The sequence below is a fragment of the Bubalus kerabau genome, chromosome X, assembly GCF_029407905.1.
Source record: "Bubalus kerabau isolate K-KA32 ecotype Philippines breed swamp buffalo chromosome X, PCC_UOA_SB_1v2, whole genome shotgun sequence".
NCBI lineage: Eukaryota > Metazoa > Chordata > Mammalia > Artiodactyla > Bovidae > Bubalus > Bubalus kerabau.
Window position 1 is genome coordinate 63,075,262 of NC_073647.1, and position 20,028 is coordinate 63,095,289.

At 45.4% G+C, this 20,028-nt stretch overlaps 1 protein-coding gene across 1 annotated transcript in view; it reads right to left on the reverse strand.

The window, feature by feature from the left end:
* Positions 1-1,029: 1,029 nt before the first annotated feature.
* The window catches only part of DRP2 (dystrophin related protein 2), a 31,945-nt gene continuing 12,946 nt past the window's right edge, over positions 1,030-20,028 (reverse strand). The window contains exons 10-22 of the mRNA XM_055564576.1: positions 18,892-18,966; positions 17,767-17,968; positions 17,458-17,543; positions 15,464-15,621; positions 14,787-14,953; positions 12,491-12,602; positions 10,854-10,990; positions 10,464-10,529; positions 10,136-10,201; positions 9,159-9,302; positions 6,896-7,133; positions 5,700-5,820; positions 1,030-5,387 (exon numbers count right to left, since the gene is read on the reverse strand). Of these exons, the coding sequence (XP_055420551.1) occupies positions 5,263-5,387; positions 5,700-5,820; positions 6,896-7,133; positions 9,159-9,302; positions 10,136-10,201; positions 10,464-10,529; positions 10,854-10,990; positions 12,491-12,602; positions 14,787-14,953; positions 15,464-15,621; positions 17,458-17,543; positions 17,767-17,968; positions 18,892-18,966 (1,697 nt within the window). The 3' untranslated portion in view covers positions 1,030-5,262. The remainder of the gene's footprint in view (positions 5,388-5,699; positions 5,821-6,895; positions 7,134-9,158; positions 9,303-10,135; positions 10,202-10,463; positions 10,530-10,853; positions 10,991-12,490; positions 12,603-14,786; positions 14,954-15,463; positions 15,622-17,457; positions 17,544-17,766; positions 17,969-18,891; positions 18,967-20,028) is intronic.

The window sequence follows — 20,028 nt, forward strand, 5'->3', positions numbered from 1 at the left end:
GGCAAGAATACTGGAGTGGGTTGTCATGCCCTCCTTCAGGGGATCTTCCCAACCCACAGATCATACCCAGGTCTCCCACATTGCAGGCAGGTTCTTTACCTTCTGAGCCACCAGAGAAGCCCAAGAATACTGGAGGGGGTAGCTGTTCCCTTCTCCAGGGGATCTTCCTGATCCTGGAATCAAACTGGGGTCTCCTATATTGCAGGCGGATTCTTTACCAGCTGAGCTACCAGGGAAGCCCCTGACAATTTTTAAGGCTTATGAAAAAAACAATATAAAATATGTCAGTAATGGTTTTATACTGATTACATGATGAAATGAAAATATTTTGGATATATTGGGCTATTATTAAAATTAATTTCATTTGGGTTTGTTGGGCCTTTTTTATTATGGCCGCTAGAAAATTTTAAGCTGCATATGTGACTCACATCATATTTCATGTCAACTTCATTGACAATGAAGTCATAGATTGGTGAGAAAGAAGATTGGTGGTGGGGAAGAGGGACTGACGGGGTTTTATTTTGCCAGAAAAGTGTATTAAAAAAAACTTACCACCAATTCACAGGGACATTTAACACAGACATTCCCCCAAAATATATAACCATAATCTCAGAATAAAGGATACATTTTTAAATTGAATATATGTAACTTTATGGAAACTCACTGCATTGTCCATATTTTTCTCTTACTGCTTTAGGGTGGTGAAATATTCCTCAGACTGATGAGGACAGTGTTGAAGAACCATTGCTATAAAGAGCTAATTCCACGAGTGAATAACTAGCTAATTTTTATGGGACCTTTAGAGGTGACCACTCCAGGTAACAGTGGTGGATGAGGCTAGTGGGGTGTGTCTTTTTTGTCCTGTAGGTGTTGGACTCTTCTGGTGTGTTTTGCAGTGTTCTTGTGGGTTTGTGGCCCCACCCTCTCCTCCTCCGCGCAAATAAGGGAACAATATAGAGTGTTAGAGTCAAAGAGCATAACCAGAGGAACCAAAGTAAACAAATACGAATTTATTCTTTCAATGCAGAATTTAAGGGAAAGGGGGAAAAGCACCACGGTGAGTGGCAAAGTTAACCAATTTGTTCCCAGCCCTGCCCTTTCATCCCATATTTTTCTAGACTAGTATGCCACCTTTTCTGCTTCCCCAAATACCACCCTTGTGACCACCAGCTCTTGTAGCCAGCGAGCAGCATCACAGGCTTCAATCTGGCCTCAAGACTGCCCTAGGGACACCAAAGACATTAAGCAGGTGCCCCTCCAAATGCGGCAGCTGTGGGAGGAGATGAAGCCTGGGAGCTTAGCCTTGGCCTTGAGCCTTTTGCTCTCCCACAGTCACTGGTGTTTAAAGAATAACAAGGAGCTGATGTATTCCTTTGTTCTCAGAGTCAGCTTTTGGCAGGAAGGCCCAGAGATAGAGGTGCCCAGCTGAGTAACTATGTCTCCACAGCCCTAGGGCAAGCCCCCACCTTTCTCCTCCAGAACTGTTTGTCTCAGGACAGTTACATTCTTAATTATCTGTCACTTACGTCAACGGAACTTTGATGAGAGTCCTGGCTTGAAATGGTCTCAGAGGCCATGATTCTGTCATTGAGAATGCCTGTTCAAGGAATGCTCTAGCCTGAAGTTGAATATGGAGCCCAGATCCCAAACACACACCGCAAGCATCATAGGTATTCCTTAAAATTTATCTGGAAGGAAATCATCACCCAGGATTGGCCTCTGTTTGACCTCAGGGTTTCTCATTACCATGGCCTACCAGCCCAGCCCCTAAAGTACGACAAACTCAAGCAAGTTTCTCTACAAGGAAATATCTCCAAATTTTGGGCCTTGAAGGAAATGGGCATTTGAGGGCCTTGGTTTCAGCCTTTTATCCTGGAGGGAAGGGTGCATATCCTGGGTTGGACCCTCTCTAGGGAACCATGCAACAAACAGCTGGATGTCCTCCAACCAGTCAGCCTTCCTTAATAATTTCCCAGTCAACCTGACTCCACTCTGCTCTCACTGGAAGCAGAGGTACCCTCCTAATGGCTTTTTGGCCTCTGTCAGATTCTGTCAAGAATATATCACCTATCAATCCTAACTGTTCCCCATACTATATGCCACAACCCCAGCAAACACTCACTTTCCTTACCACTGATGCTAATCCCACAAATCAGAGGTTTTCATTAGGCCGCCTACCCAGCAACCCCCTTCACCACCCTTCCAGTGCGGGGCCATAAACTACGTAGCATCACACACTATACCTCTAGGAGATAAGACACACAACAGATGGCCTAACACACAACACATCTCAGGAAATCTCACCTTCATCTGAATTCACAGTGCCCAAAGATCTGTTTACTTCACTGTGGGCAAACTGTGAAGTAGTGTGGGCAAACTGTGCTGCCGTGACTATCACTGGACCCTTGAGCCATATACTCACCTCAGGCATCAAGGTGAACACAGGACCACAAAGTGTCAGTGACCCTATTACTGAGAATTCAACTCTTGACCTGCTGCTTCAGTCCACCTATAACACAAATCCTACATAACGAGAGCTACATCTTCTCTACCATGACCCACTGCAGTTGTCATAGGCCCTCAAGAGCCCAAGATCTCTCAGGCGGAGTAGAGATTATGGAAAAAGAATTTGCAGAACTTTCCTGGTAAGATTGTTTCATAACATGTGCTTTCTTCAGGCTTAGGCAGGCATATGCCTCAAAGATCCTGAGCTCTCAGTCCTATAGAAAATTTCTCCTATCCTTAATGTGCTCAGTTGCTCAGTTGTGTCTGACTCTTTGAACTACAGACCCCATGGACTCTAGCCCACCAGGCTTCTCTGTCCATGGAATTCTCCAGGAAAGAATACTGGAGTGGGTTGCCATTCCCTTCTCCAGGATATTTTCCCAACCCAGGGATCGAACCTGGGTCTCCTGTATTGCAGGTGGATTCTTTACTGTCTAAGCCACCATAGAAGCCCCTACCTATAATCTTGGAGAAGGCAATGGCATCCCACTCCAGTACTTTTGCCTGGAAAATCCCATGGACGGAGGAGCCTGGTGGGCTCCATGGGGTTGTTAGAGTCGGACACGACTGAGCAACTTCACTTTCTAGGCTCCTACAAATATAGGTCCCTTGCCAAGCCTGCTAACCGATGTCCAGGCTCTTTGTTTGATGCCTACCTGCCACCTGCTCACCATATATTACCAGTTCTCCTGCCCTGAGACCTCATGAGCACTAAGGCAATTGTCATGAAAAAGTCTGACACCCTGAACCTGTGGCTTAGTGCCCCTTGGTGATTCTAGAAGGAGGCAATCCTAGGTTTCTGGACCAAAGCCACTGCCTTCCATGCCCTGCAGTAGATAAATCTAGTTTCCCAGCAGTTCTACCCACTGGCTACTGCTTGATTATAAGAGAGCACTCCAACCATCTCACACCCTTCTAACCTTGGTAGCAATTTCTACTTTCTTTAAAGCCCTGAGTCAGACTTAGAAATTGGAAGGGGCAAGAAGATGTACTCTGTGTCTTAGCCTGGCTATTTGTTCCTCCCTTTATGCACAGGGTGGGTAGAGCTTAGATTTGCTCCATTTTGGCCCCTGAACCATTATTCAGAGAAGCCCAGAAAAATTCACCCCAGGACCAGGTCTTCAGGGAACAAGATTTGGAATGAATGAAGAGAACAGAGTGACTCTTCCTGTTAGATTCCTCGGTGGCCACAGGCTTTCTGTTGCTTTGGTCTTGAGGATGGCTCACCTCAAATATGAATGGAGAGACATCCTAAATGAGCAGCTAGGAGGCATCTTATCTGTCCATCCAGAGGCAGGGACTAACAAAGAGCAAGGCAGAACATTAATACTTCAAGAGGTATTAGAATTTAATGTGTAAGTGAGGCTGGGGTAGTACTGATGTACAGTAGATATGAAGGATAGCTAAGTATCTATATAAACTTAGGCAAACTAAGTCAGTTGCAGGATTCTAAGTTATAAAGTTCCTTTTGACAGAAATCTGCCTAAATGAGACCTGACTCTGTTCAAAGTTCCCAAGCCTGCTCCCCCGATGCTCCCCCCTCCCATTATCTACTCTGAATAGTTTCTGGATAAAGGGATCATGGTATGTGTTGCCTAGGAAAAGTTAGATAAAACTGCCTAGGCAGATTTATCCAGAAATCTGTCTAAGAAATTTGAGGATTGGGTTCATTTTCCAGAGTTAGAAAGAAAGGCTTTATGCAAAGGAAGGCCTTGCTGTTGTCTGTGTGGAAAGTGGCCAACTTGCTGATCTGAAGCCTGTGGACCCTAGGAAAGGGCTGCTATTCAGGGTGGACTGTTGCATCTGCCTTCTGATTAGCTGAGGGATATCAGCCACCTCATCTGATTTAACTTAAGAGAAAGAAGGGTCACATCTGTCAAGGGTGTGGGACAGTCACACTCCTCTGGTTTAGAGGAGGGCTTTCCTTTCCTCACCCAAGGAGAAGACCCCCTTGCTGAGAAGCTGCCAGCCCTCCCCCAGGGCTGTGAGGGCCGACTCAGAAGAGTTGGTCTCTCAGGACGCTGAGCCTTTCAGGAAAGAGGAGGATCCGGGGAAAATATCTAAGCCCCTACATATTTCTTTACTGTTTCCCAAAGTAAGGTGAAAATAGGAACCTGAATGAACTGTTTCCCCTTGAGAAAGGTCTGCCAGGGACTGAGGCAGAAGAAACTGAAAATATTCACAGAGGAAACAACATCTAGGTAGCATCAGGAGGACTAGAGCTATACTCTCAAGCTGAAGTTACATGACACACATTGCCCAGATTTTTCAGGGGTACTTTGGGGGGTGGGAGTGTCTTCAGGCTACCCCTTCACTTCCCTTGTGTTGGGTCAGAGAGTAGGGCTAAGTTCTGTGTATTCATAGTGCTGGAGCCTTGGGGTCATTAGGTGCCCTCCATCTCCATCATTCCATGGAGAATGGAAAGGGACCAATGGGCACTGCTTCACAAGGCAACCCATCTGAATGGCTTCCAAGTGCCATCAGCCTGGGCTGCAACAGAAGCGTACTGAAGGGACTGACCTCAAACTTGAAGTAAAGGGCACATTTCTAGAATCAGAGGAATCATGCCTCTCCCTCCCCTAGCCCCTCTACCCCCACCTCGCATACCACCAAATCTCTGCTGCTGCCCCGAGCACAAATAACTCCAGCTGAGGAGAGTGGGGCCAGCGGGGACTGGGAAGGTTGGGTGAAGTCTGAGGGAAGCCTTTGGCCAGACCAGGAGAGGACCATGGACTATAGGATGGGGCTCTGGTTCCCTCAAGAGGCCAGCAGTGTGTTGGCAGTCACATCAGAACTTCGTACACTGGGGAAGGCATGGCGGAGCTTCTCCATGATGTCCTCCAAGCAGAGGCTGACATCTTGGCTCTTCAGTCCCACATCATCTGAATTGGAAAAGAGAGATTTGGGAAGACAACTAGAGATCCCCTTATGAGGTCAAGGGGCCGAGGTAGGATGCTGCCTGCTGAAAGATAAACCTATAGCATGTGTATCTTCCCAGCAAGATGCCTAGGTACATATGAGGTAATCAATATACATTTGTAGAATAAAGAAATGAATGAATCAGTCAATAATCCAATCATCCCTGACCCTAAGCTCAAAGACATGAGGAGGAACCAGTCCCAGCCCTAGCAGAACCTTGGGCAGGAGACCTGAGGCAAGACAAAGCCATGGAGGAAGGGGTTGAGGGAACTCACCTGCAGCTTCAGTGTCTGGAGTAGTTTGTCCTTTCTCTTGGGGGTGACTGCCTTCTGACTGCTGTGGAGAGGAAGCCAGAGACGAGCCTGCAGAGCCATTGCCATTGGATTCAATAGGTGGCTGGAAAGAGGTAAGGCATAACTTAAGTGACTTTGCCTTCCTGACCTTACTTTGACAGACTCTTGAGCTTAGAAAGGTCCTTAGAGACCTCATGCCCACCTCTTTACCCTAGGACTTGAAGAAACTTTTGACGGTGCCCCAGTCAGTGGCTTCTCCTTTCAGGAAACTTCTTAGAATATTTAACTACCAAATACCTTCTTCCTTCAACACCAGGTATCAGAGGCTCCCAGTTCTTATAAGGATGGCATTGCCCCCAGAAGATCTCTTGCTTGTCATTTCAGCTATAATTAAACTATTTAGAACCCAATTCCATCTGGAAATATAGAGTTGCACCCCTGATCCTTGGTTCATGACATAATATCATTTGTTAAGACCTCCAGAAATTGATCCAGAGGTCATCCCTTGGAAGATCTGGTGGTATTCCCTGGTATGGATAATGACAACAATAGGTAACACTTATGAAGTGTTTACTAATATTTCTGGCACCATGCTAAATTCAATAAATGTATTATCTCATTAGATTTTTACCACAATTCCATGAAGTTGGTATATTTTTATCCCTGTCTTACAGATGAAGAAACTGGGGCTTAGTGAGGCTAAGGATGTTGCCTAACATTCTAAGGCCACTAATTGGCAGAACCATATTCAATTCCAGGGCTGTTGAACTCCTGAACCACACTACATCCTATACACTCCCTCTCAAAGAGGAAAGGGATAAAAAGTAACAAGTGATCTGTCCACGGCTAAAATCTTTCTTTCCCCAAGCATGCCAATTTGCTTCTTTCCAGCAAACATCAAAGCAGCAAAACCAACCTTTTGGATGGTTCTTTGAATTTGTTCTTTTGACATGAGCCCCCAAAAGCCCTCCCTCTGCCCAAGGCCCCATGGTGACTTGAAAGTAACACAGAAGGATAGAGTGGAAGCTCAGTGCAAGAAAATTGGCCGAGCGCTGTGATATAGTGGCTCCTTCATTACCCCATCTTTTCTGATTGCCAGCTCAGTGCTCTTTAGAAAGTCTTCCCATCCCTCCCGTGCCCAGAGGCTGCTCTGGTTCTTCCCCTGGCCCCAGACCCACCTGTAGGAGCAGCTCCCTTAAGCGCTGCAGCTGGGACTCCAGTTGCTTGTTGTGGTCTTCAAGAATCTGCATGCGCGTCTCCAGGCGGCTCTTGTGCTGCCGAAGGATCCGGGCCTCAGCCAGAAGCTCCTCATTGCAGTGGCCCTGCGCCACCTCGGCAGAGCCCTCAGTCAGGGCGGGTACCTCAGTGGCCTCTTCATGCTGCCACTTCAGGCGCCTCAGCTCTCCCTGGAGAATCCTGTCAAGGATGGAGAAGCCAAGGCTGAACGTCCTCATGGGGTATTGACTGTCCAGGGCCCAGTGTCCCCTCAGAGCCATGTGTGAACAATCCCTTTGTATTCCCATTCCCACCCCCACTCCAGCCGTGCTCTTGCCTTAATGGCCATATCCATTTCCTCTCCAGCGTATGTGTCATTTACTCTGCTGTTCTTAGGCTGCAGCGCAGAGAGCTGACATTTAGTATAACAAATTTCTCAGCACTTTGATGTGCTGCTTTGGGGATTAATTCTGACCTTAAAGCCAGGCAGAAACACATTCTGCAAAAAAATGAGGCATTCGAGCCGCTGACTCACCTACTCCACTTTTAGATTTTTAGATTACAGAGGAAGACATAACATAAACAAAAGATCACCCATCTTTCCTCTTCTCTCTGCCAGCCTCCTCTTTGGCCCACTTTAAACACCCACATTGGGTCATCAAGGAAACAGATTCCAAAGAGATGGTCTCCTTTGGGAGATATTACTTTTTTTTTTTTCCTTTTTTACAATAGAATCACTCTCTCTCCAGTGCTTCCCAGGGCCTCCTCACCACTGCTCTAGCACAGCACTTCTCAAAATACCCATAAGGAGAAACCAGGGGGGTTTTTCAATCCATTGTGGATCAGTGTTTGGTCTGAATGCATATGGCTAGTACACTGGTCATGCCACACAGCACTTGCCACACAAAGTTCAACAATACTCAAACTGGTCTACATCCTGTTCAATGAAGACAAGTCCACTCATTATATGCTTGGATATCATGGCAATGTCAAATTGCCATGAAAGTTTCTAAAAGTTCACTCTGTATTTATATATTTATCTTGTCTTGAACCAGTAAAAGATACTTTGCAAACAGGCACTGTTCTAAGGACTAGCGACTCCAGACACAGTCTGTTAGGCCAGCAGCATGGGCAACTTCTAGGTTAGAAGAGCAGGAACTGAGGCCTCACCCCAGGCCTGCAAATCAGAACCTGCATTTCACCGAGCTTCCCAAGTGGCCGGTATGCACACTGATGTTTGAGAAGCACTGTTCTGGGGGTTGCTATTTATTCTAGGACACACCCCCAAAGTGGCTTAGATGCTCTTCAGACTCCTGCTGCCCTCTGTGCTTTAGGGAGATCAGTGTAATCCCTGTAATCATCTTCACCTTCGCTCTTCCAGTCCTCACATGCTCTATGAAATATCATCCTCCTCTTACCACTTTCACTAAGTGATAAGGATTTCTTTCCAACAACTGAAAGTTCCTTGAGGGCAGAGACAAGCAGCATCTCTTCTGTATTCTCTGTGTTTGCATTCTCTGTGCCGGCATCTCCTGGGTACTTGGAGATACTCAGCTTGAGTTAAAAGGATTCAAATAATTATTAGTATTGTGTGTGTGTGTGTGTTTATTTGCTCAGTCATGTCTGAATCTTTGTGACCCCATGGACTGTAGCCCACCAGGCTTCTCTGTCCATGGGATTCTCCAGGCAAGAATACTGGAGTGGGGTGCCATGCCCTCCTCCAGGGGATCTTCCCAACCCAGGGATTGAACGCACGTCTCCCATGTTGCAGGTGGATTCTTTACCATCTGAGCCACCAGAGAAGCCCAAGAATACTGGAGTGGGTATTCTAACCCTTCTCCAGAGGATCTTCCTGATCCAGGAATTGAACCGGGGTCTCCTGCATTGCAGGCAAATTCTTTATCAGCTGAGCTACAACAGGAAAGACCAATTATTAGTATAGCTAGCTTTTATTTTAGCTATTGAAAGGGCTATTTTATAACCCTTTCAATAAGACAGACACTGGCTAACACATTATATGCCTGATCATTTTATCTTCACAAATGACTCTCATACATAGGTATTTTACAGCAGCTCCTCATCCCCATTTTATAGATGAGGAAATGGAAGATCACAGAATATAAGTCACTTGTTCAAGGCCACAGAGTTAGGATGTGGAAGTCCAGGACTTGAGTTAAGCTGTCTGTCTCTAGAAACAACACAGATCTCTGCCTTTGTCACACCCACCGGTTCTCATCCTCTAGGTGGGCTAGGATCTTCTCAAGCTCCCCTTTGCTCCCTGTGGCCATGTTGTGCGAAGCCTGCTGTCTGAAGGCCGGCTCCCGGTCTGTAACGGGGCTGGAGTGCCGTAGCAGGTACTGGTCCTCATCTCTGTGTGCGTGTGGGGAGAGGAAAGAGGGGCCGGGCATTGAACAGGGAAACAGCTCAGGGTGTGAGTTCTCAGCTCCCAGCTCAAGCCCCAAGACACACGTTGGGGAAGTCCCTTTTTAAGTTGCACACGGCAGTAAGAGGGATCAAAGTATTCAAAGGTGCAAGGGTCATGCTTGGGGGTGACAGGATGCTGGGGCTTCTGGGTTCTATTTGTAGTGATCTGGGAAACAATGAGCAAATCAGTTCCCTTTCTGTGATGTTCCCCCACTCCATCCCCCTTCACTTTCCCATCCCCAAGGGAATTGTGGCCTGCCTGAGTCCCAGTCCCAGGACTGGATTTTTCCATGTAACTGACAGTTCCTAGGTCCTCTGAGAAAGCTGGGAACCTCCCTAGAAATGACAGGTCCCTTCTCTGGGCTAGAGAATCCAGGAATCTCTCTGGCCACACTTTAGTCAAGCCCCTAATATCTCCCCAGGGTTGATGTGACCCAAGATGGGGCACTGGCATTTTGAGCATAAGATATGGCTCATTTATGCAACTTTAGATGAGGGCATATTATTCTTCCCTCAGAGTTGGGAATAGAAGGATGGGATCTTACAACAGGAAGGGACCTTGACGGATGGCAGGGAGGCAGTACATCCTTCACTGCCCAGTTCAGCTGATAGAGGGCACACTGCTTCTCTCATTAAATACCGTGCCCAGAAAGCAGCCTTCTTTCCTTAGGGTGTCAAGGACCCTAACCACCACACCCCTCTTCCCTTGAGGATATACCCTTCCCAAATAGTGGCCAAGGAGAACTATTCTTGGCAAATAAGCAGCTGTGAAAACTCACATGCTGTCATCTGGGGACAGGCTGTCATTAAAGAAGGAGCAATTTTGACTTTCCATCTCAGCAAGCCTGGGAAGAAAGAGCAGGAACATAAGGGAACACAGAATATGAAGCTTGCTTTCATCTCAAGGACTCTAATCACACAAGAGGATAATCAGGGAGTTTGGGGGGCTATCCCAACTCTCCCTCCCCTCAAACATTGGGCCTTGCTGGCTGCTGCATATACTCACTGTGCCCATCCCCCTGGCTGTGGTGCCATTCTCTTGCCCCAACTGAAAACCCCTTCCCCCTTGGACTCCTTACAATTCTCTTCCCCCAAATGTGGTGGTACCTGCTGGCAAAATGCTCAATTCGGGAGTGTGTGTCAGCGTGTGGCAACATCGGGGAAGAAGCTGGCCTAGAAAAAAGCAGCAAAGGCTCAGAAGACCAAAGAGAGCGTAGCTGGGCAGCCTGTCTCCTCACCACCACCCATCCACACACACCCCATCACCACCACCGAATTAGAGAGCTGGGCAGGAGCTGATGGGAACAAGATCCAGAGACTGGATTCAAATCTGTTTCTCGGGTCAGATTCCTGGTCAAGCCCCAGCTGAATTGTGCTGTCACTAGTTGGGTTTGTCCTGGAGCACTGCCCTAGCCCACGCAGGACTCGGCCCCTTCACAGCACACCCCTAGGCTCAGTGAGGATGCCTGCAGCCCCTGCTCAGCCTCCGGTACTCACGTCTCACTGTAGTCAGCCTCCAGCACCGATTGAACAGGCAGATAACCTCGCTGAGGGTGTTTGCTGAAATAATGCTTTGAGCGGAATTTGTTCTTTAAGGTAGTGGCAAAGTCCCTCATGTTCTCACTGGATGTGGTCTGGGGGGAGACAAGACAGGGGGACTCACCCTAATGGGCTTTTCTATGGAGGTGTGGCTACTCCACTGGAGCAGGAAACGTGACTGGTAATCAACTCTCATTCATCTTTACCACATCTCACTCCTAGAAAAAGATCTAGAAGGGTATGTGCCAAACTATTAACACTGGTTGCCTCAGGGAAGTTGGGCTGGAGGGGTGGGGAACATACTGAGAAAACGGGACTTTGTTTTATACTTTAAACACCTCTAAAAATTAGAATCTTTTACAATGATCATATATTTGTTAACTTTTAGATATCTTTTACATAAATTCTAGAGATGCAGAAGATGAGCAGGAGTTAGAGGATTATTGGTCTACCATCTCAAGCCAGTTTTCATGTATGATTTTAATAAATGTTTATTTTTGCAGTGCATGGTAAGTCACTTCAGTTGTATCTGACTCTTTGTGACCCCATGGACTGTAGCCCACCAGGCTCCTCTGTCTATGGAATTCTCCAGGCAAGAATACTGGAGTGGGTTGCCATGCCCTCCCCCAGGGGATGTTCCTGACCCGGGATTGAACCCACATCTCTTACATCTCTTGTATTGGCAGGCAGGTTCATTACCACTAGTGACACCTGGGAAGCCGAATATTTATTTTTAGATGATAATAAAAGAAAAAATTTAAAGGGCAACATCACTGCTTCCATTGGGTCACACATGTTTCTGTGCCAACAAAACATAGAGAAGAAATGACAGCTCATGGAGATGGATTATGGAGATGAGGAGAGGAGATGGGACAGAGCAGTGGGGAGAGCTAGGGATATGCTTGGGACTTTGGTCTTATCTGTGGGGAGAGGGATAAAAGAGTTTAGGAAGCAGAGTTAGCTCAGGAAGCTAAGCCTGGAGCTGTGGGTCCTGAACACAGCAGAGGAGAAACTCTGTGGCTAGAGTTCAGGGATGCTGACCAACCTGGTCTCAGGAGGCTATGAAGGGCCCAGTTTTCAATGAAAGCCAAGTCAGTTTTGGAGACCCAGGTAAAGCGCATTCCCTCCCTTTCCCACAAGGGACTGAGTAATGAATCTGAGCACAAACTTTAAACTTTGGTGTTGACTAAAAGAGATAGAAGCAATGACAAAGTAGCAAGTAAAGACCAGGGAACAGGAATGATTCAGGAAGCTAAGCAGGAAAAACTAAATAGAGGGATCAAAGGCTAATCACCAGGAACTGCCTTGCTCTATTTTTTTCCTAGACTTTTCTCTGCAGGAGAATAGTGAGTGCCTTTTAGATGACCAAGAATGTCCTGGGCTGCTCCAACCAGTTGCAGCCCAGGTGAGGATGAAGGACAAGCTCTGCTAGAAGAACAGGCCTGGATCCCTCAAACCAGTCAATCACCAGGCCTGTATGGAGGATGCTCCCCAATGGAGAGCACAATACAGTTAGCCAATGCTGGGCAAAATGGATCAAGCACCCAGAAGCTGAGAGCTGCTGGCCCCTCCCACCCAGCCCAGAGGCTCCATACCGGGGTGTAATACTCCATGATGGGGTAATGAAGTTTGTTGCCCTTGCTGGCCCTGCCAGTCAGGAAGCAGGTCTGGCAGATGTCCACGTTAAACTGTTTCAGACTCCGGTACCTTGGGGAGAGGAGAGGTGGTGGGAAAGAGGATACAATGTACTCTAGTGACCTTCCCCTCAATTCACACCTACATTAGAAGAGGGTGAAGCATGGAACTATAACCTCCTGTACATGGAGCATTTAACCTCCTACACATAGCAGTGGCAGAGTCCTCACTAGCTGACTAGTCTTACTCCAGAGACCATAGATCTCCATGAAATCACATGCTCAGAGTTACAGGAAGTTTGGGAAATAGCATTGTCTCACCATCTTTTTTCAAAGGGAGGGTGGTATAAACAACAAGGTCCCACTGTATACAGAGAACTAAATTCAATACCCTATGATAAACCATAATGGAAAAGAATATTTAAAAAAGAATGTGTATATACACATATATACATAGATGTGTATATATACATTCTGAATATATATATAATGTATCCAAGTCACTTTGCTGTACAGCAAAAATTAACACAATGTTGTAAATCAATTATACTTAATGTTGTAAATCAATTATACTTTAATTAAAAATATATAAAAGGGAGGGTGGGACAGGGTAAAGAGCTCATTATATCAAATGGCCTTCTAAACAAGGGTGGCCTGAAAGGGTACAGTTTCACAGGTATGACCAGCTTCCTTGGAGAAGGTACACCTTCATTATGAAGACAACTGATTCTGCCAGCTGTGGGCATGTTGACTAAGTTATTCCTCAAAGTTATTTATAATAACTCTATTATGACTGAATACAGACTAGCCATTCAGATCCAATTCCAAAGCCTTCCTGGACTGCCCAGACCTAGTAGCATAGCATGGTGAAGTATCTAGACTTAGAGCAGTCAGAGGGTCTGACATCTTGTCCTAGAGCTACACCAGCCAGTGGCGTAAACTCCACCTCTGTGCCTCATTTGCTTATAGAAAGCAGATTGGTTGTAAAAAGAGTATGTGCTAGAGCTTTTTCTCTAGCACAAAAAAAAGTTATTATTTAGTCAAGAGGTCATGTCCAACTCTTTTGTGACCCCATGCACTATAGCCCTCCAGGCTTCTCTGTCCGTGGGGTTTCCCAGGCAAGAATAGTGTAGTGGGTTGCCATTTCCTTCTCCAGGGGATCTTCCTGACCCAGGGATCGAACCTACATCTCCTGCATTGGTAGGCATATCTTTATTGCTGAGCCTCTAGGGATAAAAACAAGCATTTTATGATGAAAGCCAAATTCAGGACAGTAGTTATCTTTGTGGGAGTAGGAGGGAAATTTCATCAAGGAAACTTCAAATATATTGCATATTATATAAATATGTTTATAATATATAAATTAGTAGACATAAAATATATAAATATATAATGTATATATAAATGTATTGTAAAATCTTCTTTATTTCTTCAGCTTGGTGATGGGTGCCCACCATGGGGTACTGGAGCCAGCTCATACCAGCTCATGGGAGTCAGTTGTTAACATTTCAGGAATTTTCCAAGTCGGTTGTTAACTATAGCTATTATTTTAAAATTTAATCATATAAACTCACAACTAAGCAAAGAGTATTAAAAACTAAGGTGATAAATACTCAAGCTTATCACTTCCTATTTCACTATCATTTATGCTCTGGAGGTTGTCTACATCTATTGTACCCTGTGGTGGAAATACTATAAATGGTGTACAACTGTGCATCTCTTCCTGACCTCCTGTGGGTAGATTGACTTTGGCCACGGTGGGAGTATCTATATCATGGAAATTAGCCAATGCTCTATCAGGTTTCTCTTCTGCTTTCTGGAGAGTAGGCTGTGAACCATTTGCCAGCACACCTTTTGGTACATAGGTGTTGTCATAGGTCAGGATGCTGGAGCTTTTGGGTTCTACTTAATGCTCCCTGGGAAACAAAGAACAAATTACTTCCTTTTCTGGGCTGTTCTCCCACTCTGCCCCCACTTTGCTTATCTATACATTTTTCTAGGTCTGAATACTTCATAATATAACTGGAAAAATATTCCATCTTTTTTTCTTTTTCAAAAATTAAACAGAATGCAATAGAAAGAATTACAACCATATACAACAACATATATATATATATATATATATATACACACACACACACATAATGGATTAGTTGTAATTATATAACTACATCCTGCATCGTTTTGCAATATATGATTTATATGTGACATTGCCTATTTTTATTAGTATCACTCCAGCAGGTATTGTTTTCCCTACCTGAAGCCCTTGATGGGGCACTGCCTACAGATAGAGCACTTGGTCTGATGCTTTACTTGTTCAGCAATGGTGACCCGATGCAGAACAGCCAGCCACACCATGGATTGGGGCTCCAAGTTGACCCATTCCAGGAACTGTGAAGCTTCAATGACTGGCTTCCCAGTACTCTAGGGAAACAAGAAGCCCGACGGTGATGTCTGAGGCCCAAAGCATCTTGAGCCTAGCATGGCAGCCCTCATGGGAAGAAGAGAAACAGCAAGGCCTGGGTTTGCCTGTTCTTTAGAGGTGTCCACCTTCTACCCTGTCCTAGTGGGCCTGGTGGTCCTAGTGGACTCTGATCCTAAAAGCCCAGAGAACCCTCTGCCCTGTTGTTCCAGCCCAACAAACTCCCTTCCATCTGAGTACTTTAGCACAGGAAACTCTACTCAGTACTCTGTAATAACCTGTATGGGTAAAGAATCTGAAAAAGAATGGGTTAATGTGTATAACTGAATCATTTTAATGTACACCTGAAACTAACAAAACATTGTAAAGCAACTATATGCCAATAAAACTTGAAACAAATATCTGAAGCAAAGCAAAACAAGAACAGAAGCCCAGCTTTGAGTCCTCCCTCCCTTCTTCCCAATCTTAGTCTCCTCATCCCTCCTTTCCTCCCTCCCTAGCTCCATACTCACAAAACGGAAGCAACTACGGACACTGGGCTCCACGTTGCTGCCACCAAAGGCTGCCACTTCCCCCAGCTGACGGGGCACCTGGATGGCCTCATGAAGCAGGACACCAAGATGGCGTTGGTCACACTGGCTGCCCGAGTTGGCCACTTGGCTGAAGAGGTCTGCTGGCCCCACCATAAGTCATCGCCAAGCCCACAACAGAAATGGCCAGGGAATGGTGTGAGGAGAAAGAGGAGAAAAAGAAGAGAGGGTAAGAGTGCACTGACTTAGCTAATGACTTTTGAAACTGGAATACCTAAAGGTCCCTGATCTTCTAGAAGCCCTCTAAGAACATTCTAATGCTCTCCCTCTTTGTGTCTGTCTCACTTTTTCTCTCTGAACACAGAGAGGAGGAGGGATGGGTGAAGAGAGAGTGAGCTGTGCGTGAGAGCAGTGCCAGACACAAATACACTGCCAGGAAAACAGAGTCTCAAGAAGCAAGATCAAGGGGTTGAGGGTTCAAAGGTGCCTGAATATGAATCAAGGTCGGTCTGCCCTATCCCCTCCTGTTCATGTAGCCCATGTAGTCTCATACTGCAGCAATCTCTCAATTATCCACACAAATGAAAAGAAACACTGCACAGATACTCTATAAAGAGGACATAATTCAACCCGTTTGGTCATCTAAGAATTCACTCTAAGTGACTGTGGAACAGCCTATGGGACTTATATTTGAACACTGCCCTTGTGGAAACTCCCCTGCTGCTGCTAAGTCACTTCAGTCATGTCCGACTCTGTGCGACCCCAGAGATGGCAGCCCACCGGGCTCCCCTGTCCCTGGGATTCTCCAGGCAAGAACACTGGAGTGGGTTGCCATTTCCTTCTCTAAGGAAACTCCCCTATTCCAACCCAATTTTAAAAAACCTCCTCCAGAGTTTCTTTTTTATTTTATTTTATTTTATTTTAAAATTTTACATAATTGTATTAGTTTTGCCAAATAGCTTCATGCCTCACCTAAGGCCCAGAAAACAAACAAAACTAGAAGGCAGAGGGCCTGGGGTTTAGTTCTTGACCCATTACTAACTAGCTTGGGAAACCCTGGGTAGGTCATGAATCTCTCTATGCTGAAGTTTCCTTACTTATAAATGAAGACTACATCATCACTGTCCATCCCATCTGAAAGGAATGTTGGGAGAAATAAATTACATCATAGCTATGAATGTACTTTGAAAAGTCTTCTTCCCTGTAAAGCTTTCCTAGATTGCTGTCCTTACTCTTCTGTGATCTGATATAGCACATATCCTTTACCATTCAGGTTATTCTAATTAGCACTCTAAGAAGTGCTTTCTCTGTACTTCTGTCTCCTCACCTGGACTATAAACCACTTGAGACAGGGACCACATCTAACTGGATCTTGTACTCACCACATTTAGCACAGTGGTCAGTGAACATTAAATACCTGACAACTAATGATGCTGCTGCAGAAAAATGCAAAATGCTGTACAAATGATGGAGGATGGAAGGGAAAACAAAGATACTGTACACCAGAGAGGTTTAAACTTACAGAATTACATGCTGTCCACCCCCCAGATAATGGGATTATTGCATACTGCCCATGTTATCCTATGGAAAGTCTCTAGCAGAACATGTGACATAGTTTGAGCATCAGATTGGGAGAGGGCTAAGCCTGGTGATCCATCAGGAAATGGAACTAGGAAGTCCAGGTCCTGGGTATCCCAGGATCCCAACTCAGATCCCCATCAAGTAATTACACCAGATCAGAAGGAAGCAATGTCCTTGGAGTGACAGTGGGAATGATAACGGGCCTTAGACCCATCTTGGCCTTTGGCTGTTATAGATTCTTTGCAATAGCCTGTACCAGGAAGCATTACAATGTAGCCTGATTTGCCCTGTGCTGAGTCATAGGACTGGACTTCTGCTTATCTTGCACCTTTCTTTCTCCCACCACAACCCTCCCTCCACCCAACTCCTCTTCCGGACTTTGGAGTTGTACTCACACTGCAGTTTTTCCTTCACTTCCGTGCCACACAGGCAGGCAATGCCAGTCTTAAAGGACAATGCCCGCATCTTTCCACTGCGACCACTAGGTTTAAAAGAAGAGACTGAGAACTTGAATATCTGTAAAGGGTTAACATCTTGGCAGTCATTTCCCTCACGGGGTGGATCCCAGCAGGGCTTGGTGCCACCCATACCACAAGCTGAGCTGAGTCCAGATCCACCAGGGGAGCAAACCCTTCCCACTGTGTCCACTCCAGATATCCCACTGGAACTTCATCCTGGAGGCTGCCAGGGCAGCAAGCCCTTACCTATCAAAAACATTGAGGAGCCAGTTGAGACTCATGTCCACACAGAGTGGCACATTGACCAGGATGCCTCTTTCCTCCTCCAGCCGTTCATATAAGGCAGTCAGACAGTGAATGACCTCCACCACATCCATCACATGCTCACTGGCCTGCAGATCATGCTCATTGAAGATCTCCAGGGCTGTGGTTAAAGTTACCAGGTCCACTGGGGAGGAAAGGAGAGAAAGAGAAAGTAAAGGCAAAAGTAGAAGCCCAGGGACTAGACAGGGAGATACGGACACCAGCATCACCAAATCTGACTCCATCTCCAGACTAACCATTTGTAAGTATGAAATAAGCTTGCCCTTTACCAAGACACACAACCCAAGTAGGGAGAAAGCAGCAGAAAACCCCTTAAATTAACTCCAAGTATTTCTATACCCAAATGATCCTTGACATCAGTTTCAAGAAGATGGTGGGGTTTGGGTAAACTCTCAGGGATCAAATACCATACCATTTTTTCAGTTTCTCTGTCCTTGCATGCATTTCAACTGCAAATAGGTGGGTCCATGAACCTTGTTCTAAAAACCTAGACACTGGTTATGAAGGCTCATGTATGGCTGTGTGAATGTGACATACCTCAGGAGGATTTTTTAATTACCCCAAATGCTGGTATCAGCCTAGCCAGATACACTTGGTCCAGGAAGAATGGATGGACAGTGTCTCGGAGAGGAGACAGAGGCACATTATATCTGCAGCCATGTTGTCCCCTAACCATTGGCATTTGCTTCAACTGTTCTGCTGCTACATCCAATAACCCCAAGATAGTGAAAGAACACAAGCCTTTAATGGCTCCAAACCATTTGCTGGATACTTCTTGCCATAAAACACTAGATTGCTTGTCTGTGTTGGGCAGGGAAGAAGGGACAAGGAAGAGGAGAGCTGTGCTTTAATTTGGAAACAAGTCTGGAGGCTGGAGAAAATAGAAGCGCCCTAGAAAGATCAGGTGTCCACAGCCAGCATATCCCAGCCTTTGCAGAGTCCCCACAAAGCTGACCAACAACCTTGGCCAAGGTAGGATGGGAGTGGGAAACAGCCAATGGATGAGGAAGTATGAAGGCCATAAGGCAAGTGTGATGGGAGACGTACAGCGCAGTGCCTTCTGGACTCTGCGTAGCTTCATGGCAGTACGGTAAGCTGAGAACTTAATGTTGTTCAAATCAGCTGCAAAGAATGGAAAGAGATCCACTCAGATCAGGAAATGCAAATTAAGAGCACAACAATATATCATGTTACACCTGTCTGATTGACAAAAAATAAAAGTGTGACAGTAGCAAGTGTCAGCAAAGATGTGGATGAATGAGAATTGCTAGTGGAAGTGTAAACTGACACAATCATATTGGAAAACAACTTGGTATTACCTAGTAAAGCTGAACACTCATATATCCTACAACCCAGCCAGCTGTATATATTCTAGAGCAGTGAGTTTCACATTTTTTTTTTACCAAGCAGCACTGTTTTTGTTAGCTCCAAAGTAGAAGTGACCCAAATGTCCATAACAGTAGGATGGATGAGGAAACTGTGGTATGTACAATGGAACACTCAATGGCAGTAAAAATGAATGAAATATAGTCACGTGCATCAACATGGGTAAAATCTACAACATAATAGTGAGTCTCTCTTAGCAGTGAAAGATAAGGCACATGAGAGTCACATTCATCTTAGCCTTGATAATGTCTTTCAAAGCAGATATAGCATATATCTATAAGCATATTCCCTGATGTGATGATAAAATTGCTCAGGGGGAGAATAGAGCTTCCTGTTGAGGGAGGTGCAGAGAGGAAAGGAAGGAAGCTACTGGAAAAAGGACAAGGACTCACTTCTACCCTCATATGCTTATTGGATGGGATTCCCTTGTGTTCTTTCTTTTTATTTTTATTGAGACAACATTGGTTTATAACATTATATAAGTTTCATGCACACAATATTTTATTTCCACCTGTCACCATTCAGTCAATCCCCTTACCTATTTTGCCTTTCCCCTACCCCTTCTTTTCGGGTAACCACTACTCTGTTTTTTGGTATCTATGTGTATTTGTTTGGTTTGTTCATTTATTTTCTTTTTATATTCACATATGAATGGAATAATATGGTATTTGTCTTTTTCTATCTGATTTATATCACTCAGCATAATATCCTGAAAGTCTATCCATGTTGTCACAAGTGGCAAGATTTCATCCATTTTTATGATTGTGTTCTACCATGTGTATGTGTGTGTGCGTGCAT